This window comes from Corapipo altera, unplaced genomic scaffold, assembly GCF_003945725.1.
Source record: "Corapipo altera isolate COAL_440 unplaced genomic scaffold, ASM394572v1 79, whole genome shotgun sequence".
Taxonomy (NCBI): domain Eukaryota; kingdom Metazoa; phylum Chordata; class Aves; order Passeriformes; family Pipridae; genus Corapipo; species Corapipo altera.
Window position 1 is genome coordinate 1616609 of NW_020884927.1, and position 22872 is coordinate 1639480.

Genomic DNA, 22872 nt, shown 5'->3' on the forward strand with positions numbered 1-22872 from the left:
TGTTTAGGGCAGTATCTTGACTGAACCGAAGGGACTGTAATTAGCTGGTAACTGGTGTGGCCACCTCACTGCCTGCTGTTAGTGGAAGGGAAGCCCAGGTCACTCTGGCTGGCTGGTGGCCTCGGAAGTGTTTTGGGAGGAATCTGCCCACCCCTGCTCTACTCTGTGCTGCAGTGTAGTGGTGATGTAGCTGGGGACTTGCTGAAACCCCCCAAAATGACACCCATTTTGGTTATAAGGCTAATTGGAGGCACAGAGTCAATAGGGATGCAGCAGATAGGCATTGTGGTGAGCTGGTGGGGTCTCAGTGCCTGTCTGGGGCAATGATCCCACAGTCTGTTTTGCAAACGTTCCTCTGTTATCTTGCTGAGGAGGACATGATCCTTCCTCTTCCTCACCCAGTCAGCCCAAGGCCTCCTGGCAATGCACCCATGAGAGCCTGGGACAGAAAGCACACCCTGTGGCCCTTTGGTCACAGTAGTGCCTGCAGGGTGGAGAAGTGCCTGGTGAAGTGCTGCCAGGCTGCACCAAGGGAGAAGCGTTTGCCCAAATGAGTTAACAATGTATGTTATTAAGGGCTTGATTTTTTTTTTTTTTTTTTTTTTAAATTTAAATGCCTCAAGTGTTCCTGGCTGCCCCACAGCAGGTGTGAGGGATAGGGCAGCAGCCACTGTGTTTGCAGAGCACTTTGGTGGTGGTGTTGTGGACAGGGGAAGAGTATCATGGGGCCACAAGGTGTCTTGTGACATGAGCTGGAGCTCTGGGTGCTCTGCTTGAGGCAAAGGCAGGCAGCGAGTGTCGAAGGCCCTGGGGAGCTCTTTGACCTCAGGGTTCAGTGGGAGGGGTGGGGGATCCTGTGTGTGAACAGCTCCCAGGGTGTGCTGAGCAGCGAGGCTGTGCCCTGCCTGGTGGGTATGGAGGACTTGGGGATGTCCCTGCAGATCTGTGGGTGTACCCAGTGGGTGCCAGGAGGGCAGGGGGGGTTCCCCAAAGGTGAGTGGGCAAGGTAGTCCCTGCACCAGGGCACAGCCCAGCCCAGGGGACCCTGGGCACCCCTGGGTGACCTTGGCACATGCAGAGGTGCAGCACCAGCAGAGTCCCCAGTCCTCTGCCCATAATGGGTTGGCTGGGTGGGGAGCAGGGTCAGAGCCCCCCCCCCCCTCCCCGTGGCAGCTGCTGCAGGGACAGATCCAGCCCGGGCTGTTTACACCTCTCCGATGAGCTGCTGCTGCTTCTGGCCAACATCATGTGTCAAACAGAAAATACCGAGGTGGGGGGGGAGGGATGTAAAGAAGGCTGATCTGTATGCGAGTGAGCAGGAGGGCTCTCCCCGGGCACCCGCTGGCGACGGGGCGGCTCCGGCGGGGAGCCGGGAGCCTCGAAGTGTCCCGGGGATGGGGGGGGGGACACGACAGTGCATGTGGCCGGAGAGATTCTCGGTGCGGGCTGAGATGTGGTGGGGAGGCTGCAGGCAGGGGAGCCCCCCTTGCCCCCCAGTTTAGCCACTCACCTAGGAGCACCCGTGTGCTGGAAAACCCACTGCAGCCAAGGCGGGAGGGGTGCTTCTGGCAGGGTGAGGGCTCCCCTATTGCCTTTGTTCCCTTCAGACCCACCCCTCGACTCTGATTTTTCCTTTGCGGCAGCTCCCGTGCTTGCCAAAAGAACGCACTGGATGGAGCGAGGGAGCGAGCCGGGCGTGTTGTGCGTGTGTGTGCGCTTGTGTGCGCCTGTGTTGCCACTGACTTCATTAAAGCGAGCTGTCCCCGAGCTGCAGAGGCGCGGCAGCCTTTAATTTCATAGCCCGGCTCCTGCGGGAAGCCGACGCCGCCTTACGCGCTCCTGCCCTGGCAGCGAAGGGCTGAGCATCCCTGGTGCCTGCCTGGGGGCTCTGCCCTCCATCCCTGCCCGCTGCCCCGGGGAGCCAGCAGATGGGTGGTCGGGCTCCCACAGGATGCTGAAGATGGAGTCGGGAGGAAGGAGTTGGACACTTGGCTCCAACTGAGCCGGACCACGCTGCAACCTGTTCCCCCGGCCTCGGCTGCTGCGCTGGGTGCTGTACCGAATTGTCTTCCTTTGCGATCGGGTGGATGGAAGGACTTGGATCTCAGCCCTTTCCTTGCCTGATCTCTGCTTGCCTTGAAGCGGGGGGGGGGGTTAAAAGGGGCTGGTTTGGGCTTGCAGGCAGAGCGGTGGGAAGGATGTGGCTGGGTTTAACCCCTTGCTTCGTGGTGAAAGGTGCTTAGGGACTGAGCCGCTGCGGCCTCTGGCGAGCAGGAAGGAGGGCTCGCTGCCCGAGTGGCCATTCTGGGGGGGGGGGGGGGGGGAGCTGGAAGCAGCGGGGTGCCCCTCATGCCGTGCCGGAGGCACTGAGCCGGTGCCGTGCCTTGCCGCCTCTCCTCCACGCGAGTCCCTGCTCTCCTGGAGGGATGGAGGAGAGACGGAGCTGAGCATCACCCGGAGAGGAGGAGGGGGCTGTGGTTGGGACTGCGCCCCGCAACCCCCTCCCTCTTCTCTCCCACCCCCCCCCCGCCGCCTCGGTGCTGCTGCTTTGGCTCACCTGTGTGTTTTCTTCCAGGATGGCTCGCTTTGGAGAGGCAGTGGCTGGCAGGCTGGGCTCTGGAGATGGGGGCTCCGACCAGAACCGGAGCCGGCAAGGAGCTCCTGCCCCTGCAGGAGGGAGCCCGGGAGCCTTCAAGCAAACCAAAGCGCAGAGAGCCCGGACTATGGCTCTGTACAACCCCATCCCCGTCCGGCAGAACTGCTTCACCGTCAACAGATCGCTCTTCCTCTTTGGGGAAGAGAACATAGTCAGGAAATATGCCAAGAAGCTCATTGACTGGCCATATCCTTTCTGCTCCCCCTGCGAGCCCCCCCTTGCTCCCTGGATTTGCCTCGGTGGCCGCCCAGGACACGTGCGTGTGGCACTAACGGCAGGTAAGGCGTGCGGAGAGGGGTGCCCCGTCCCCCGGGGATGCTCTCCTCGCCCTGTTGCTGCTTCCCCTCCTGTCCTCTGCTCTGTGCCTGACGGGAGCCGAGCTCTTTCTCCCTGCAGGGAGCCCCCCAGCCCCTCCTCAGGCTTGGATTTGTTAGCCCCCCATGCTGGTGAGCAGGGGTGCTGTGATCCCAGTTTAACCCTGCGTGCTTTGGGATGCTCTGTGCGTGTGCCTGGGGAGGGGGTGGTGGTGGTGGTGGTGTTGTGGCCTTTCCTGTGTGCCTTGGTGCCTTGCTGGAGTTTTGTCACCCCACCCCACGTGGAGCCACCCATCCCGTTGGGGACAGCTCCCTGGGAGCCCATGAATCTCCAGTTGCTGCTGGGTGGCGGCCCTGTCGCTCCTGTGTGTGCTCTCTTTGCTGCAGATCTCTCCTGGCAGGGGCACAGCCATCCTCGCCCTGCAGCCCCCGGCCCCCCACGGCAGCTCTGGGAACTGGCTACCCCCTCCCTGCGGCAGAGGGAAGGATGCTGAAAACCTCTGTCTGTGCCCCGTGGCCCTTTTGGAGAAGCTGGCACGGGGATCTCTGATTTTATCCCAGGGATCTCCCCCTCGTAGGGCTGGGTGGTGGGTGCAGATATCCCCCCTGATTCCCCGGCTCCTCCATCCTTTCATACATCCCCACGCACTTCTCTCTCCTCCCACCCTCCCTGTGGGTGCCCCCGGGCGCCTTGGCCGGTGCCCAGCACCGCAGCACTCAGCCCCTCATCAGCCTGGGCTCAGTGCCCTGCTGCCCCTGAGACCCTTCCTGGGCTTTGTCTGAGCCTGAAAACTTCAGTATGGCCATGCTTTGGCTGTAGGACCCTCCCCGTGCCATGTTCTGCAGCAGTCATTCCATGCAGCTCTCGCCTCTCCCGCTTTCTCTCCCCGCAACTTGTTGGTTGAGTTACCGGCTCCTCCAGCAGGCATGGGAGGGCTTTCCCTGATGCCAGGCAGCAGTGCCTTGGTTTGGTGCAACAGGTACCTCGGGGAAAGGCCTCTGGTAAGGCACAGGGATGCAGGACAGGTCACCCACCCTGCTGAGCACCGGGAAATGTCCCTTTGCAGCTCTGACATGTCAGGTCAAACCTCTGCAAAGCAGGAACTCATCCTGGTTGGGGAACTGCAATGTGTCCAGGCTTGAGGGCGTGACCTGGGCGTGCAGGGCCAGCTTAGAAGGGGCCCTGAATTCCCTGTGGCATCCCTAAATCTGCCCCTCCTGGCAGCGCCCACCGGGTGGGTGGCTGCAGGAGCCTTGGTGCGGTGGCGAGGACGGGGACATGGCAGCTCAGCGCGGAGCCCTGCAGGGCAGCGGCCCGCCTGGCTGCCTGCTTTTCCAGAATATGCCAAATTATTCATGTGCTTTTTCAGCGGGGTGGGGGAGGGCCCTCGCCCCTTCGGCTCTCGTTTAAAGCGAGAAGGAGCTGGGGTGCTGCTGCTGGCCCAGCACTCCCAGCGTGGGCTGGGGTCCCGTGCCGGCGTGATGTCTCATCTCCAGGCAGCCGCTGTCTCCTAGAGACTGGAGCTCCACAACCACGCGATAAAAACTCCCCGGCATTATTCTCTCCTGGAATTTGCAATGCATGAGGGAGATGGGCTCATTTTATATTTTTTTTCCAGAAGTAAGTGACATATTCCCGTGTGAGTGCTGGGAACGGGCGTGCTGCCGGTGCGGGAGCTGAGCGTTCTTGCCTGTCCTCCACCTGGCTGCCATCTCTTTCCTAGAAACTCATCCACCCTGGAGTTCCTCTGCACCACTGGAGTTTTGAGGGCTTGGGAATGGGCAAGGCCTCTTAGTGATGAGTTTTGGTTAGCTTGGCCTGGCACATTGTTCCTGTCCTTGTAGCTGTAGCCTGGCACAGGCAGCCGATGCCTTTTGGTAGGGCCAGGAAAACCTCAGCTGCCTGGCCCGCAGCCCATGGCATTGCTGCTGGATGAGGGTAGTCTGGGGAGGTGAGCGTTGGATCTTGGCCATGGTCAGTGAGAACTGCGGGCTTTGGGAGGGTGATGGGCCAGTCCCTGTGCTGTGGGTTGGAGTGGGCACAGCACCGAGGACAGCCAGGGGGGCTGGAGTGGAGCGCAGGGAGGAGTGAAGGCTCTTCTTCATCCAGCTCCAGTTGACTAGGTAATAGGGCTAAAAATATCTGGTGATTCAGGCCTGGATATCTGCTGGGTAACTGTGTAATTATAACCAGCAGCCTCTGCAGTTTGGCTTCCCAGTGTAAATAGGGATGATGCATGGAGGGGAAGGAGGAGAAACAGGAGCAACTGGGATTGGGATGCAGCTCCATGGGGAGGCAGGTCTTTGCTGACTTCCTTGCTTGGAAGCCCAGTGCGTTATCTCCATTGGAGCTGCTCTTTTAGCCCATCCTGCCCAGAATGTGAGGCAGCTGCTGTTTTGGCTGTAGGAACATCTCCTCCTCTTCTCCTTGAGAAACACAGCCTCGTCCTGCCTGCTCTCCTCCTGCTGATGGCCAGGCCTTTCGCCCTGATTTCATTTGTTTGGCTGCCTGGAAAGCTGCAATTCAGTTAGCACATGAGATGGGCTGCAGCTCATCCATATCTGCTCCGTTCCTCATCCACCTAATCACATTTGACCTGGATAAGATCCCTCTCCCGCTTCAGAAAGGCCAGATGACATTGTGTGGCTCTGGCTGTGTCCCCAAGGACAGCATCTGGCTGCAGGCGCACCCTGGCCACTCCACCTGTCCCTGAGTTCGGCAGGGAAGAGGGATGTCCATCAGGATCTAGTTCCCTGTGGTAAGAGGTTTCTCCTATCTCGGCCCCTTGGAGGACCAAATCTGGTATTGGGCTGGCCAAGAGCAGCCCGAGTGCCTGCAGGGCCCCAGGGTGCGTTCCCAATCCAGCAGTCATGGGGATTTTGTTCCGTGAGAAGCACGCCCGTGTGTGCCTGAATTGTTTTGCTCGTGATGAGTCTCGCTTAGCCCTGACACTGTGTGGGCAGTGCCCCTCAGGGACCCTGGCAGTGTCACCTGGCCAAGCATCTTCTGTACCTTTGCTTTTCCCCAGCCAAGATTCCGGCAGGTCTTGCTTTCCCTAGGGAAGAGCTGCGCCATGTCGTGCCATCCTTGGGCAGCTCCACTCCTTGCGCTCCCCAAGAACGTATTTTTTATTTATTTTTCTTTTTTCCTCCCAGGCTGTTTTCTGTGCCCTTCATTCATCAGATTTTAGATTTTTAGATTTTTTTTTTTTTTTTTTTGGGAGGGGCGAGTAGGTGTAATGGCAGGTCCATCTTTTTGACAGCCGGGGAGAGCGAGGCTGCCTGTCAGATGGTGAATTTAAACAGAGGCAGCTGTTGTCATGGTGACGCCAAGTTGCATCCTGTTGCTGTGGCAACCAAAGTTAAAAAACTGATGTTAAGGCAGGAAAATCACATGATGTGGTTCTTTTTTGTTTAAAAAAAAAAAAAAAAAAAGAAAAGGAGGAGGAGAGGAGAGAGATTTGATTTCCAGGTTGAGGTGGGGGAGAAGGAGACGCTTCTCCATGGAGCTGTTTGCACGTGTCAGGCAGACCCCGCATCCCACATCCTGAATCCTTACAGGAGCAGCAGCAGTGTGGGCAGCTCTGCCCCGTTGGACTCCTGGCTGTCACTGCCTTCTGTTTAACCCCTGATGGAAACCAAACCAGCACGTCTTGGAGTCGTAAGCAGCAATGTCTGTGACTGCAGAGAGTGAGCTTGTCTGTGCAGTGGGATTTAGGCAGGCTGGGTGCTCCCTGCCAGCTGTGCAGGGACACAAGCACAACCCCAAGCCTATGCTCGCTCTCCTGACCCTGTGTGTAGCAGGCACATAGGAGCTGGCTCGTGTTTAAAGGGTAGTGGAAGGATTTGGGGTCTGGACATCACTTTCTGTCAACCCCGAGCACAGCACAGATGGGCTGGGAGTTATGGGTGGTGGGATGCAGGGATAAGGGCAGCCATGAGGGTCACAGCTCTACAGATGCTTGAGGGCACTGGATAATTTTATTGGTGGAGGAAAATCCCTTTTGTCCTCAGGGACAAGCCAGGGAAGTGTGGTGGGGCTGGGGAATCCCAGAGTTGAATAAGGGCTACTCAGAGGCTTTGCTCTACTTGGCACTTCTGTTTTTTTCCTGGAAACAAAAAACCTCTCTTTCCCAGAGAGGTTGTGGACTCCCCATCCCTGGAAGTGTTCAAGACCAGGTTGGATGGGGCTCTGAGCAACCTGGTCTAGTAGATGTCCCTGCCCACAACAGGGGGTTGGAATGAGATGATCTTTAATGTCCCTTCCAATTCAAACTGTTCTGTGATTCTGTGAAAACAGCCTTGGAGAGGAGGTGCTCTCTTGCCTGCTGGGGTGTGGAGCTCAGAGGAGGGGCATTGGGGTCCTAGGGATGGGGGTGTTGAAGAGATGGGTTTTTCTTCCTGTCTCACCATGTCTGTGTGGGACAGGCAGCAGTGCTGGGGTTGGGACCAGGAAGATGAAGTTCATGTGTGTAGAAACTGAAGGTCATTCTCACTGACATCTGGGAAGCAGGGAAAGCCCCTCAGAGCAGCAGGTCCTTGGGAAAGCGTGGGGAGAGGTGGGGAAATGGAGACATGAGTTTCTACGAGGTGTTGGAACTGAGCTGGATGATGCAGATCAAGGGGTTAAATTGCTCCTGCTCTTCTTGCTGGCACTTGGAAGTAGGATTCCCCAAGGCCCCCTGTGACCTCACTCCTCTGGATCTTCTGCTGCTTCTCCACTTGCCTGCCCAGGAGTGGGAGAAGGCACTGGGAAATAGAGGGATGGAGTGGAGCTCTCCATAGCTCCTATCCCTTGCCTGCATCCGGGGAGGGATTTGTCTCATACCCAGCCTCTTGTGGAGATTGCATCAATGTACCATCAGCTCCATAAATCTATCTTTGGGGATGGGAGCTGGGAACACTCCCTGCCTTAGCAGTACAGATGTCCAGGGCAGGCCGGTTTGGGCTTCTGTCTGCGGAGGAAGGTGAAGAGGAGGGTCACAGCTGGAAGAAAGGATCTGCTGGTGGCCGAACATCTCACTGACAAACCCACCAGGGTGCTCCAACTCCAGGCTTGGGGTTGGTGCCTGCTGCAGGTGGTCTGGGTCATGGCTTGGGGGGATGCCTATATGGCCTGGGGTCACTGTTCCCACCTCAAAGGCTCTGGATGGGAAGCATGGAGCTGCAGGTGTAGCGTGCACAGGGATCGGCCGAGTTGCTAAGGAAACAAGTCAACGGTTCAGGGGAGAGAGCATTGGGTAAAGGAGATAAATCAATAAGAAAACCTATTTTTATCGGCTCCCTAATGATCTTCCAGGAGAAGCCAGACGAAGGAGGAGGAGGAGGAGAAGGCTGGAGAGAGATGGGCTTTCGTTACCAGGCTTGGAGGGAGGCTAGGGCTACTCTGCGTTTTGGGTGGCTGGAAGGCTGTGTAATTAGACATCAAACATGAGAGAAAACAAAGCAGTGACAGAGCATTGACTGGTGGGCTCCAACCCTGAGCTAGGAGGATGCTTGTTTGACAGACATGAAGTGTGGGGATAAAATATCCCTCGGTTCAGCCAGATGTTCCTGCTGTCCCTTGGGAGATTTTTCTTACCCTTGGCCTCTCAAAACCTGGCACAGCTGGAGCTATGGGAGCTGATTTCCACAGGGTTGATGTCTTGCAGCTCTCACACAGCTCTGGATGTGATAACCGAGGCTCAGCTCCTCGGAAAAGTGGGCCAGTGGGGTTTGGAGAGTCACTTTTGGCAGTGACCTCATGCTTAGGTCAGTGCTTAGGGAAGCAATTGCCCTTTCAGACTCGGCCGGATTGGATGGAGCTCTGAGCAATGTGGTCTAGTGAGAGGTGTCCCTGCCCACAGCAGGGGGATTGGAATGAGATGGTCTTTAAGATTCTTCCAACCCCAAACATTCCTTGATTCTGTGATATCTCCTCACCCACATGCCATGCACTTGCTGGAGGGTGGAGCAGGGATGTGATTCTGTGCTGGGGTAGGTGTGCACTGTCTCTGTGCGCTTGAACCAGATGCTGGAGCCCTCAAGGAAACATAGGGGCGAGCTGAGCCACTAGAGATGGTCCTGAACCCCCCAGGCACTGCTGCCTTTGGAGAAGTTGGGTTTTTCCCACCTGACTGTTTCCCCCATGGGAGTAGTGGCTGTGGTGGGGAGGAGTGCAGGATGCTTGGCAGGTTTAGCTGTGCCGGGGCGGACAGACGGACTCGCCGAGCAGTTCCCACACTTCTCATCTAGGCAAATGTGCCTGGTGCCTGGGGAGCTGGCTGCGCCGCCCCACTAACGCGCTGTTTTCCTTTTAAGCTGGTGCTAATTGCTCGCAGACTTTCAGGAAAATGATACAAAAAGATCCCAAACAGGCTGGTGGCTCGGGGCCAAACGCCGCGGTCTGCCCGTCGGCTGGAGCGTGTGGCCGGGGTGGGAGGCAGGGAGAGGACGTGGCTTTCGCAGGAGCCATGCTGTGAAACCCCCACTTATGTTAAGCCTGAGAGGAAAACTTTTGGGGTTTGGCCTCCCCAGGCACAGGGAGCTGCTCATGCTTCGTGCCTGGCTGGCAGCGTGGTGCGAGCCGGCAGCAGTGAGCTCTGCAGCATCTCTCTTTGGGTTTGCCTCTAACTTAGCGACCATTAATTTCACTGAGTGGCCTTTTAAATGCCTTGGCTGAATCTTTCCTGGCTCTTCTTCCTGCTGGGCTAAATACCTCCCAGCTCCTGCAGGCTCTCCTTGGCTCCTGGTCAGCTCTCTGGGGACCTGCTGATGCCCATCCCTGCTCCCACCTTGCTAGCTGCTGCAACGTTGCTCCTGCCAGGGTCACTTCATGGTTCCCCGTTTTCCATGCTTGTGGCCAGCGCTGGGGTACCTTCTCTTGTCCATGGGCTCAGGGCCACCGGTTTAAAGCATTACACTGTAGTTAGTGGCCAAAAGGCAATATTGCAAAAGACAAAATCACCCCTTTTCCCGGCCCGTGCCAATGTCACGGGTATTGGGCACCTCCTGGTCTGAGAGCTGTGAACCTGAGGGTGCTGGGTCTGGAGAAGCCTGGCGTGGTGGGGAAAGGCTCAGCCAGGGGCCTGTTCTCTGTGCTGGCTTGGGATGGTGGGAGTGTGGATGATTTCTTTACAGGCAAATCCATCCCTGGTGGGATCACATCCTCTTTCCACAGAGACAAGCTCTGGGAAGGTGGCAGTCCCCTCCCGGGGTGGCTGCTGATGCCAGTGGTGACAGTAATTGAGCTGTGGGTTTTTGGCATGGAGGGAGTGGAGCAGGGGTGTGCTGCCTGCTGATGAATCGCTCCACATTTTGTTATTGAGGACAACAGGGCTTTTATTGCGAAGATGTGGGAAAGATGGATGGGAAGTTGGAAAGATATGGCCATCCTGTCACTTGGAAGTGCTTTGTTTTCAGGGCTCGGCACTGGGCCAGGCAGGAGGAGGGAGCTCCCTGTCCCTGCCATGATCCCATGAATCAAAAGCAGGAGGGAGCTGAGTTTGGGGTGCTTTCCTGGGTGTCAACCTGCCCTTTCCTTCCCCTCCCACTCAGGTCCTTAGAAGCCAGCACCTGCTGCCTCTTGTCCAGGCTCAGGGTTGCTCCTGAAGAAGGGTGTGTAAGACCTAGACATGGCTGTAGGATTTAGGAAGCTTTTAAGTGTCCTACCAGGCCCTGTTGATAAGGTGCTGCTACCCCTTGGAGTCTTGCTGAGCTGGGATGTCTCCACAGGGAGTTTCCACCTTGCCTGAACTGAAGCTCAGCCTCAGCTGCCATCAGTGTCTTGAGCTGTGAATGCTCAGCCATGTGCTCTGCAGCTCCCAGTGCCCCCTGGGCTCATCCTGCTGCCCACAGGGTGCTTGGTAAGGGCATGTCCACCTTGCCAGCACCGGGAGGACAGATCCAGGTCAGATTCCCAGGACCTGCAAGGGTTGCCCCATCCTACCCAAGCAGTGCAGGTGGTCCCTCTCATGGGGATGCTTTAGGACCAGGGCTGCTGATAGCCTGTGACACTTTCCCTCTCCGAGCCCTGACCCCCATCTCCTGTTGCTTTGTGATGAAAAGAGAAGGAAAGCAGCCCTGGCCAGCAATGTACCAGGGAGAGCCTCCTTAACACTGCCAGGGACTGTGGAAACCCTCTTCCAGACAAAGCTCAACCTGAATCAGAGCCTGGCTGTCCCCCTTCAGACTTGTGCCCATCTTCTGGGCTACCACCACAAGAACCATCTCTCTCTCAGGGGAGCTCCCAGCCCAACAAAGCCTGTTGGTTAATGACACATGAGCTCAGGAGGGAGGTGATGAGGCAAAGAAGATCTTGGGGGCTCTCAGTTCTCTTGTCACCGCTCCCATTTCCAAACAACACCAAGGCGGGCTTCAACCACCTGCCTGGGAGCAGCAGGAGGTGAAAGCCAGGCTGTGTGTGTGCATGTTCTGCTGGGGAAAGTGGTGGTGGTGTCTAACGAGCAGGTGAAATGCAGGGAGGGCTGGCGGGTTGGGAATGTCTTCCACCTCTTCTCTGCTCCTTAACTCCCCTCCACTCCCTTTGAGTACATGATCCTGGCGACCATCATTGCCAACTGCATCGTGCTGGCCCTCGAGCAGCACCTCCCTGAGGATGACAAGACACCCATGTCACGGAGATTAGTAAGTACCTGTGTCCATCCCTCTCTGCCCTGCATCGGGTGGGCTGGTGGGTGAGCAGAGGCATCAGCTTCTGGTTTCAAGGTGGTAGGGCAGGAGGTTTCCTCTGAGACCAGCTCCTCTGGCCTTTCTGGGGCTGCTGTAACATATTCCTCCTCTATGCAGAGGGTTCAGGAAGGCTTAAGCCCCTCAAAAAGTGGGGTAGGGAAGGACTGGGCAACCTTGGGTGACTTATAGCCACCATCTTTTTTTCCCCAAGGTTGATGTGGCTGAGGAAGGGCTGGAAAAGCTCCCAAAGGAGAGGATGGGGCTGGGGGAAGTGGGATGGGACATAAGTTGGGCCAATGTGAAACGCCTGGTGCTGTGTTTACTCAGTTCCCCCCTCTCACTGCATCACTGACTTCCCTCCGGCAGGAGAAGACGGAGCCTTACTTCATTGGGATATTCTGCTTTGAGGCTGGGATTAAGATCGTGGCTCTGGGGTTCGTTTTCCACAAGGGCTCGTACCTGCGGAACGGCTGGAACGTCATGGACTTCATCGTGGTCCTCAGCGGGTGAGTGGGGTGGGGCTGGGGGGTGGTTGGGCAGCCAGGCATGGGGGCTCGTCCTGGTGGAGATATGAGCTGCAGGATGTGGGCAAGGCTCTGGTTTGCTGTTGTTTGTGGTGGTTCTTCATCCCAACTGGGAGGAAGGGGAGGATGGTTCCTTGTGCTGGAGGCTCCTGTGTTGGATTTGCTGTGTGGGCAGCTAAGGGTGGGACAAGGGTCCCCATCAGGCTAGGGTGGCTGGCTCTGAGGGCACCATGTCTCGCTTTCCTCAGTTGGTGTCCTGACATCTCTGACCCATCTGGGCATGGGGTGAGGTGAAGATGAGGAGAATGGCCTGATAAGCAACTGGATGTGTTCTGGGAGAGGTTTTGTTCAGACCCTGCATGGGGAGGAGGAAAATCTCTTGTCCTTTTGCCTTCTGAAGCAGTTTCTAGGGTTGGCCTGGTGCTGGGGGCTTGGGAACAAGGTCTAGGTGGGGTCACATTCCCAGGTGATGCCTGCTCAGCGTGCCAGCATGCAGCAGTGACGCTGGGGGTGGGAGCACACAGAGCTTCACGGGTGCTGCTCGTGTGTCACTGGTGGTGTCACCTGCCAGGGACATGGCCCAGATTTGAGTCCTGCTTGCAGTGTGATGGGCTGTGCTGGTGACAGGAATGAGCAGGGGCATTTGAGCTTGTGTTAGCTGACAGTGGCAATGGCTTGAGCAAAAGCCTCCCGGGGTGACTCCCCTCGCTGTGTGCAGGGCAGGTGGGTGCCTGCAGCCACCAAGGGGCTCCAGGGAAGCGGTGCTGGGGTTGTGCCTATTTCTTTTTGTGTGCTGATGGAAACGTCACGTTCAGAGGAGCTGGTTTGATGTGTACAAACAGATGGTTTGTGTGGGTCTCTGAGCACTTTGTGGGCTTTGCTGGGTGCAGAGCCAGTGGCAGGGTTGTGGGAGAAACTGAGGCACAGGAGCCAGGTGAGATGCCTGGAGTCTCTACAGAGCTGTTTGTTGCACAGTCCTGTCTCGTGGCTTGCAAGGTGGTGGCCACCACATGGGATGTGAGTCCCTTTTGGGTGTTCAGAGGAGGAAATTGGGATGCTGAGCCTGCTGCTGCCAGGGGTGTGGTGATGGGTGCTGCTTGTCCACAGTGGAGAGGTGCAGGTTGAGACTGCGCTTGAGAGGAGTCTTGAGGAGGACGTGGTCTGGGACATTTTGACTCCCTTTGTCCAGTCGAGACCTGGATGGCCTCACTGGGGTGTGGGACCATGTCTGCCTGAGAAGGCAGGGTGTGCTGGTGGTGGGGTGATGCCTCTGGTGAGGGCAGCAAACCGGCTCCCTGTGGGCAGTGCAGCCGTCGCACAGGAAGCTGCTGCTCTCCTGCATCTGCCGAGTGACTCCTGGGGAGGACTCTGTGGCTCGTGGCCTGGGAAAAGTTGCTCAAATCGCTGGTCACGCCTCTGGGGACAGCACGGGACACGTGTCGCCCCTGGTAGCAACAAGAGGGGCTCTCAGCCTCACCGTGCAGCTGCGGTGCAGGGCTGAGCGCGCAGGAAGCGGGCGGGTGGATGGGAAATGCCCTTTGGCCGTCTCCCGGCCCGGGCATCCTTTGGGGCGTGGGCCAAGGGGAAGCACTGGGCTGGGAGGGGGGAGTTTGCCGTGGACCCGTCCCCGCCCTCCCCGCGGCTCAGGGTGAGCTGACTGTAACCGAGCCGGTGCTGAGTCAGCGCTCGGCAATTACTCGCAAAAGCCTCGCCAGCTCCTTTCAGTGCCGCGCCGGGCCGGGCCCCGTGCCAGGGAATCAATTGTCCATGAAGGGCTGTGAGCTCCATATCGGCTGCCCTGACAGGAGGTACCTGGGTCCTCCTGGCACTGCTGGTTTTGGGGCAGAGCCCTCCAGCATCTGCTTCACCACCATCACCTGCCTTGTGTCCTGGTGTTTCCTCCAGTGGAGTGGAAACCCTTCCCAAGAAACCCCTGGTTACCTGCTGGCTTCATTCCGTCAGTGCTGGTGCCTGCTGGCATGGCCTCACTGACCTTTCGGGGCAAAATCTGTGCTGTGATGGGTGGAGGAGGCAACGCACAGATTTTCATCCTGGACTGGTTTTGGGGAGGATGGGGTCACTGGGATCAGCTGGACCAGGTCATTGGGCTCCTCTGTGCTGTTCAGCTCATGCTTTTGCTGTGTGGTGCTGACAAAGCTGCTGTTTCTTGGTGCCATGGTTGCGCCTCCCTTGCAAGAAACTCTTTGCCTGTTTGATCTGCTGAATTATTGGCAAATTTCTGCAGCAAATAATCCTTGGCTGGCAAATGACTTGCAAACAGCTTGTGGGAGAAGATTTGCACTTGGCGGTTCGTTCTGTGTCGGTTGCGTAAGGCGGGTGGTGAAGCCTGCACGGGGGACGTGTGCGGGCGACCGGCGGGTTCGGGATCGTCTCTGCGGACTAAAACTTTCCACTTGATGAATATGCGAGTGTCTGGACAGAGATTTGTGGGAAGTACTTCTTGGGGATGTTGTTGTCGCTTACCAAGAGGCAGTGGTGTGGCGGAGGGGATGTTGTGAGCATCAGAGGTGTAGGGTAGCGCTTGCCTCGGGATGTGCTGACCCATTTGGGAGGCTGATGGACCAGAGAGGATATCTGTGTGAGCAGAAACCACCCCAGGATCCATACCAGAGGGACCCAGCATCATGTTCTCTGGCCCTTGTCCCTCCAAGTGTGATGCAGGATATTACTCTTTCTTTCTGGACTTATTTTTTGCCATATATCTGATGGGAGAGGTCCTTAGTGTAGGTGGCATCATGGTCCCAGACACCACATTAGGATTTCCGTGAGAAGTGGGATTTTCTGCATGCTCTCCCTGGTGTAAATTAGCCTAATGAGGGGCTTCTCCTGCGAGCAGCCTCCTGGGACCCTCTACAGGAATGGATGGCACTGACTAGGGTTCAACCTGTGTTTGCTTCTTGTGTCAATAAATCTAGTTTTTTCATCTCAGTGGAAATCGACGCCCACCTAAAGCTCCCTGATGCTAAAGCTTCCACCGGGGAACTAATAGTCACATTTGTAAACCTGCTCTGTTTATAACCTGTGGTTTCCAAATCTTCATTGCTGCCTGAAAAAACAGCCTGTTCTCCCCCAGCTAAAAATAATTTTATCTGAAAGCGTGCGTAAAATACCTTTATTCGTTCTGAGGCAGAGTTAAGGTGGGGAACATCTGTGTTTCCCCTGGGGACTGGGGATGCTCACCTGTGTGCATGGACCAGAGCTGGCCAGGGGCTGAAGCTGGACTTGTGACCTACTTGATGCAGTGTGACCAGGACCAAAAAAGGAGAAAAGGGGTCAGAAAGGGCAGTGGGAGGTTGGTGACCTCTTAATTGGTGGTCCTGAGAGGGTGAGGTTGAAGGAGCTTCAGCTATCAGGAACTGGAGCATTTGCTCTCTGCTCCCTGGGTGCCATTAGGAAGAGAGAACAAGGACCCTGCAGTTGCCTGCTTTGTGCTACACTGTATTTGAAGGTGCTCGTGGAACAAGAAGGGTTAAACTCCCTCTGCAAATATCCAGGTGGGTGTGTGCTTCACACACTCCGGTGCCTGAGCATCATCGCACCATTGGCTTTTTTTATAGCAGTAATACAATAACATGTGAGTGGTGAAGGAGTGGGGGAACACTGCTCACAATGGGGAAAAAAAGCAAAATGGGAATCAAAGGGCCCTTGTGAAGTTGTGCTGCTTGGGAGCCAGGGAAGCAGCTGCTGTAAAACCAGAATAAATACACTGGGGTCACTAAAAGGAGGAGCTGGTGTCAGGGTTTTTCAGAGGGTTTAATAACAGCTGCTACACCTGGGTGCCTTTTGTGAAGCCCTTGGGCATGGTGGTTTCCATTAAAGGATTTTGTGGGGTGGAGCGTGGCCAAGGAAAGGCAGGACTGAAAGATTGCTGGCGTTGCTTGCCGTGCCCTTAGCAAGCCCGGAGCCAACCGGATGGGCACCAGCCTGTGCTGGAGGAGGAAAGCTTGGCTCTCCCAAATCCTGTCCTGAAGACCAATGTCCTCTCCCTGCAAAGCCAAGTGGCAGCCGTGAGCCAGGCCCCTCCCTCTGACCTCCCAGGGAAATCCTGCACATACCTGTGCCCTGATTTCCTGCTGGGGCTGGTGTGAAGCAGGGCAGAGCGTTTCCAAGGAGGTTGCTTCCTGCCACGCTGCAGGGCTGCAATGTGAGCCCAGGGATGAGGAGGGCATTTTTGCTCCTTGTGGTGCTGCCTGGATTTTGGGATGACTGTCCTGTAAAGTTCCTTTTCACACTTCCTCCTGATCCTCCTCCATGGCAGAGACAGGGATGCTTTGCCTCCTGGTGTTTAGTGCACCTCGTGCAAGTTCTGTGTGATCGGGTGGTCTTCTTGATCTTGGAGTTCCAGAGTTGGAGGGGGAACAGGGGCTGGTGGCAGCTCTGTCTGGGAATATTCATATGCTGCATCCCCTCATGGTTTAGGGTGCTGGCCCCCAGCAGTGTGCCTGACACACCAAGCATTTGTGAGAGCACAAACTTGCCACACCTGGGCTAGGAACAGGTTCTTCCCCCAGCACGCACACATGTGTTTTCCTAACCAAGGGAATATAGTGCAATTCTAGGCAAGGAAGCTTGGGGGAGCGGATATGAGGCTTGGAGAAGAAGCACCAAATCAGAGTACAAGTGCAGCATCCCGATGTGGTTATCCCACTGGAGCCTCAACCATTGCAAGGAGTGTTGTCCTGTAGTAAAGAGACAACCCCAGGTCCAAAAGCTGAGCAATGCTTTCATCACACCAGACAGGACTTTTTTTTCTTCTCTTTACTTTGTTTCCTGTCATGAATGATGCCTGCCCCATCTCCCACCCCTTTCCCAACTCTTTCCTTCCAGGACAATTAGTAAGGTGTTTTGTCTTTCATTTGGATGAATAATTGATTTCCCAGCTTTGTGAATGTTTCGTGTGCCATATGCCATGGCGGTGGGACGTGCCCGACACCGGCACCTCGTACAAAGGGCTCTTGTTTCCCCTGGCTCGCTGAGGGGGGAGAGGGTGGGTGATGAGGGAGAAGGCTTCACACTGCTGGTTAGTGGGGGGACCCCTGGGCAGGCACAACTATGGCTCTGGCTTTGGGAGAGACAGGCATCCTGCCTTCCCCCAGTGCAGGATACGTCCCGCGTGCCGCTCACGTGCTTTGCTCCATCCTTCCCGGCTCCTCTTCCCCGGCGGTTGGTTTCCTGCAGCCGCAGAGTGAGTCAGTCCCTCCCACGTGGCTGCTCGTCCCCGGGGGCATTGCCTCCCCTCATAGGCACCCCTCCACCCCGTGTGATCCCCTTCTGCACCCAGACATTCTGGTCTGAGGTGAACCTCCTGTTCTTCCTGTGGGGATAAAGCCTTGGGCAAAGTCCCTGTTTCTTTGTGCTGCCATGGACCTCGCTCTGGGAGTTGAGTTGGAGGGTAGAAGCCTGGCTTGAGGGAAAGGACAGTGGGTTATTTCCCCCACATCCTCATGTGGGGAGGTGGGATCACCCAGGTGCATGTCCCTGGGATCTTGGGGCCCTTCCTTGCCATGAGTTCAGACAAGTCCTGCTGTGGTACATACTTGTCTGTACTATATTTCTCTTGCAGGATGGGCTCTCCTGCCTCCTGTCAATGACTTTAAGTTTCCACCACATCCTGTGTTGTGCAAATGCAGTTTTACCAGCATCATCTCTCCCTGCCAAATCCTATATCCGCCAAGAAGCAGTGCAGGGACCAGAGGCAGGAGGGAGGCAACTCTCAGGGTCCAGAGCAGGATACTCCCTCATGCACCGAATTCTGAGGGCTGTTCCAGGGAGAGGTGGCCTTGAGGAATTATTTCATCCCCCACATCAAAGGCTGGTGAAGGCAGATTTTGTCATTCAGCCTCATCACACCTTGCAGGGAGTTGCTGGTGTCCAGTTCAGGGCCCTCAAAGCTGCTGGGAAGGGTGGGAGCAGCAGCTTTGCACCAGGACAATGCACTTGTGTCATGGCCCCGAAACCCAGAAAGAGCAGGCTGAGGTGATGGAGGCTTTGACGTTGCTCTGAACTGTGCTGGGGGCAGGACTTGGACATGGTATCCCTGTCCCTTGGTATCCCCATCCCTTGGCATCCCCAAAGCAGAGTCACTGTACTCTGCTGGAGCATCCTCAGGGTGGGTGATGTGATCCCACTGGCCCTGCTTCGAGCCGGGTTTGGACCCAAGAGTGTTGAGAACATCCTGCTATGTATGGTGCCATCTGCAGAGAGGGGAGGGATTGATTCACCCTCAGAACAGAGCAAGAATGGGGTAAATTCATCAGATAACTTACTTTCTGTGAGCTGTTTGACCAGTGTATTAATTATGAAGTAGTCTCCCCTGTAGAGTCAGGTGGCAGTGCAAGCCTTCAGGGGCCTTTCCACTTAATTATAAATATTAATTTGCACGTCAGCCAGCCAGCCAGCACCCTCCCTGCCCCAGATTTTGGGCTGAGATTAGTCTGCCTCAGCCGATCCCCTGCTCCACCCTGCACACCCTTTGCTGGGACAGCTTGTCTGTGTGTGCCTCAGCAGTGGTCCCTGAGGGAGGTGGTTGAGGGATACTCAGTTTGGGGTGGGGAGATGAATCGAGGGCCAATCTGATCATTTGAGTGTTCAGCCTTTGCTTGGGGTCCCCGGTGTGAAGCCCTTTTCAGCATGCCCTGAGCTGTGTGTGCTATACCTGAGGGCTGCTGGTGGGCTGGGCTGGGCTGATGGGGATGGGAGCCCAGCAGTGAACATCCCCTGGCACAGGCAGAGGAGGCACAATGGGTGCTGTACTGTGGGAGAGTGCCTGAGTTCAGTGATGACTTTGTGTAGGCAGGGTCATCGAGCTTCACTCGTAGTTTATTCTGCGCAGTCCCGAAGACCAGGGAGTCGTTTAAAACACGAGTATTCTTTCTTTTTACCTTTTGTTGCACCCCTGGGTGAAGAAATCCATAGGTGCAGGTCTTCTGCTGGAGGCGAGGGCGTGCGTTCTGCTCAGCTGCTGGGAGCTGGAGCGGCGCCGAGGGCTGAGCGTGGCTGTGCCGGCAGCCGGCCCCAAAGCCTGCAGGTGTGTCAGCCCCAGCGGGAGCCTCGAAAATAAATAAAATAAAATAATCATCCTGCTTGCAAACACAAGCCATCGGATTATTATTTTTTTTCCCTCCCCTGAAAGTGTGTTTTTGTCTGCCGATGATTGCTCACTATTCAATTATACTTTGGAGGGATTAGCATATATTTCCCATCCTGCCTCCTCTCTCATTTGCATCCTTCCAAAAGCTCCTCTCTGCTCTTTTCTCCACCTGAAGTCTCTCTTCCCCCTTTTCTCCGAAGAAGTAAAACTAACCCCTTTGCCTGGGTGACCTATAAAAACGCCTTCACTTTTTTTTTTCTCCCCTTCTTTTTTTCCTCCAGTACATATGATGAAAAGTATGAGATCATTGGGATTTTTTTAGCCTAAATCTGGCAGCTTTTTTCAAATAACTTGGATGGTGAGATGTAATTTTAGTTTGGGTCCTTGCCTAAAAATAAAGAATAATTATTAGCACATCAGACGTGGATATTGTAAGAGATCGAAAAGGGTTTAAATTGTTCTACAGATACCGGAGCTGCCACCCTGTATCAGCATAAAGGTCTGTCACAGCCCGATCCCATCTCTGGGCTGTGCATCCTCAGGAGCTATAACAAACCTTAATTGGGTGATATAGTTTAAAAAAAAATTAGCAGTAGGTGTTATTAGAGGGTTAATAATAAGGGTTAATAGTAATTGACAGGTGGACATGCTGAAGTCCGAAGCAGCAAGGTGTGTTCTGAATGTTGTATTTATTATTAGCAGTAATGTGATGGTGGTGTCTGTGTGTACCAGCAAAGCCTGGTTATTGGGGAGAGGTTGTGTCTGTTACTTAGAGCCGTGGAAGGGCTTGGGAAAAGCAGTCAGCAGCCAGGCTTGTGTGCCTGGAAGCTTGATTAGCTTTTTCCAGCTCCTTTAATAGGTGTAAAGGTGGTGCCAGGGCTGCTCAGACCCTGCTGGGAGGCTCTTGGATGGTGGGGTTTGCTGGGAGCCGCTCCAGCAGTGTGTGCTCCCAATGCCATCCGCTGTCATTGTGAGCCACGGCTGTGTCTGCAGAAGGGATGTGCAGGCACCTATTTCGTTGTGCTGGGTCCTGCTTTTGTCATCGGTCAGGAGACAGGTCTGAGTGCAACTGCCTTGCTCTGGTGATCTGTCCAAACCTCCTTCTGAAACAGCTCGTGATGTCCCTTGTCCCCCAGCGAGGACAAGGAGCATGTCACCTTGCCACAGAGGAGTCCCATTCTTAGCAGCTAATTTAGAGCGCTGGGAAGTAGTGCCCTGGAATCGCCTGAACTTTGCCTGGAGCGCGATGGCTCCAGAGCCCTTCAAACAAATCTGGGTTAGCGGAGGACTTTGCAGCCAGGGCGCTCCCAGGTACTGCTCTGGCCCTGGGGAGGGGATGTGTGCTGGTGGGGCTGGGAGAGGTGATGGCTCCACCTCCATCACTCCATCCGGCTGGGTAGGACCATGGCTCACGCTGATCTGTGGTGAGAGTAGAGAGCTGTTGATCCCCATCCTGCTCTGCTGCCTGGAGCCTTCCAGCTGGGCTTGCATTGGCAAGCCCTCGGGAGAAGGGCTGGAACCTGTGTCCAACCCAGGAGCATCCCTGGCCTCCTGGAGATGCTCAGTCCTGGCTGGAGTCAGAGCAGGGGCTGCACGTGCCCCTTCGGGAGGTTTAGTGGCACACCAGGTGTTGGGACGTGGGGAGCAAAAGCTGAAGAAGGGTCTCGAGGTCTCCAGCATGACGTTGGCACAGCGTGTCCTCTGCACTGGCATTTTGAAGAGTGCTGGGTTACCCTGCTCTCACTGGCAGGTTGTGTGCAAGGGATAAAAGTGCCAGTGCTCTTCTCTTTCCCTCGTGCTGCTGAGTGGCCATGCTTTATCATACTTATTGATTTTGATCTTACAACCAATTTAACAGTGCAGCTCTCCCCAGCCCCCTGGGTGCTTCTGACTTAATTAAGTCCCTTTTCTGCTCTCCCATCAGCCCTGTGGGTAGGGGGGGCTGGTCATGGGCTGGGGCAGGGAGATTGTATTGAAAGGGCTCAGGGGAAAGGGAAAGTGCCATGAAGGGTAAAATATCCCTGTATATGTATGGGATAAGCAGTGTGATACACAGGGAGTTGTGGGTGATGCATCCCAGCTGCTGCTGAGGCCGGGCTTTGCAGCTGACCCCTTGTGCTGGGGCAGGGAGGAAGATGAGACCGGGAAAAGGAGCTGAAACAACCTGGTTTGCAGATGTGAGAGCGTTTCTGCTGCCAGGGTATCCTAGGAAACCCAGCCGCCTTTCTGGAGGGACAGGTTGGTACCTGCCGTACCTCGGGGAGAGGGGGAGAGAAAGAGTGCTAATTGCTCAGCGCGCCAGAGAGCTGCTCTGGCCTGTAATTAGATGAATTAGTGGAACAATGACCCAATTTCCCTCGGTTTTTGGATTGCTGCAAACAACCCTGAGGTTGCTGCCTCCCTCTGTCCCGTTCTCCTCCCCATCTCCTCCTCTCCCATCTCCTGCTGCTCTACTGCATCTTCCCTCCTCCTCCTCCTCCTCCTCACTCAGCACCTGGAGACCAAGCCTGGATGGGAGAGGTTTCTGCCAGCATCCCTAAGGTACAACTTCCCTGTTCCAAGAGCAGGTACAGGGACCCTGAGTGTTTCCACTGCTGGACTCAGTATGTACCACCCCCCTCCTGCCCCAGTTTGTTTTCTGGAGATGGGCTTGAAAAAAGTCTTTGTTTTAAAAGAAAATCTCTGGAGTTCTTCCTGTGCTTGCCGGTTGCCTTCCAAGGTCATCAAACTTTCATTACTATAGATTTTTGAATGTGTGTGAGGTTCTCGGCTCCTTCTTGGCAATCCCAGAGGTGGGACTCTAAGGAAGCTCCATGTGTGGAAAAAACCAGAGCAGCTAATGGCTGGAGGTGCTGGCAGGGGAACATGGGTGACCATCAGGGGAGTGACCCACATTTCTAGGGCCCCATCTCTGCTCCACGTGCCACCTGCTTGGAAGGGAGGTTAACCCCTCACAGCCAGGACGAGCATGATGTCAGTGGTGTTGAGACCCCTGAGTGCAATTGCACAGCACGGGTGATGTGGGGCTGTCCCCAGCCATCCTGGCATGTGGTGGGCATCAGTGGGGGACTGCTGGGGCTGAGGGGGCCCCTGGGTCACTTTGGGTGATCACAGTGGCCCATGAGCTTTGGTGCCAGCATCAAATGGGACTGACTGACGTGTGGGCCTTTGGGGGGTGTTGAATCTCTGTACCTGCCCAGGGGCACCATCTTCCCTGTGTCTTCCCCCAGCCTGGCATGAGAATGTGGCTTTTGGCACTGAGGTGGCCAGAAGGGCGTTGCCTGGGATAACTCTGCTCTCTCCCTGTCTGCCCACAGCATCCTCGCCACCGCTGGGACACACTTCAACACCCATGTGGACCTGCGGACGCTGCGGGCCGTGCGCGTGCTCAGGCCTCTGAAGCTCGTCTCGGGCATTCCCAGTAAGTTGGATGCTCCTAGTCCTCCTCTCAGGGTGTCTGCATCTGTCCCTGATGTCCTTCAGAGGGAGAGGGGTAAAATCAAGGAAGAGGGGACAAACCTCCTGATGTAGTGGGAACTCTAGGGTGGCAGCATTTGGTGTCCCCAGGTGGCATTGTCCCCTGCCCAGCCCTCCCTG

General features: G+C 55.9%; 1 protein-coding gene across 8 annotated transcripts in view; it reads left to right on the top strand.

The window, feature by feature from the left end:
* CACNA1E (calcium voltage-gated channel subunit alpha1 E) overlaps nucleotides 1–22872 on the top strand; it is a 107399-nt gene that overhangs the window by 14457 nt on the left and 70070 nt on the right. For 7 of the 8 annotated variants that reach the window (XM_027658370.1, XM_027658377.1, XM_027658374.1 and 4 more), the window contains exons 2-5: nucleotides 2576–2842; nucleotides 11490–11595; nucleotides 12007–12146; nucleotides 22593–22696. In XM_027658370.1, coding sequence (XP_027514171.1) covers nucleotides 2576–2842; nucleotides 11490–11595; nucleotides 12007–12146; nucleotides 22593–22696 — 617 coding nt within the window. Of the gene's footprint in view, nucleotides 1–1708; nucleotides 2051–2575; nucleotides 2843–11489; nucleotides 11596–12006; nucleotides 12147–22592; nucleotides 22697–22872 lie in introns of those variants that run through there. The other variant, XM_027658375.1, reaches the window with a different exon arrangement.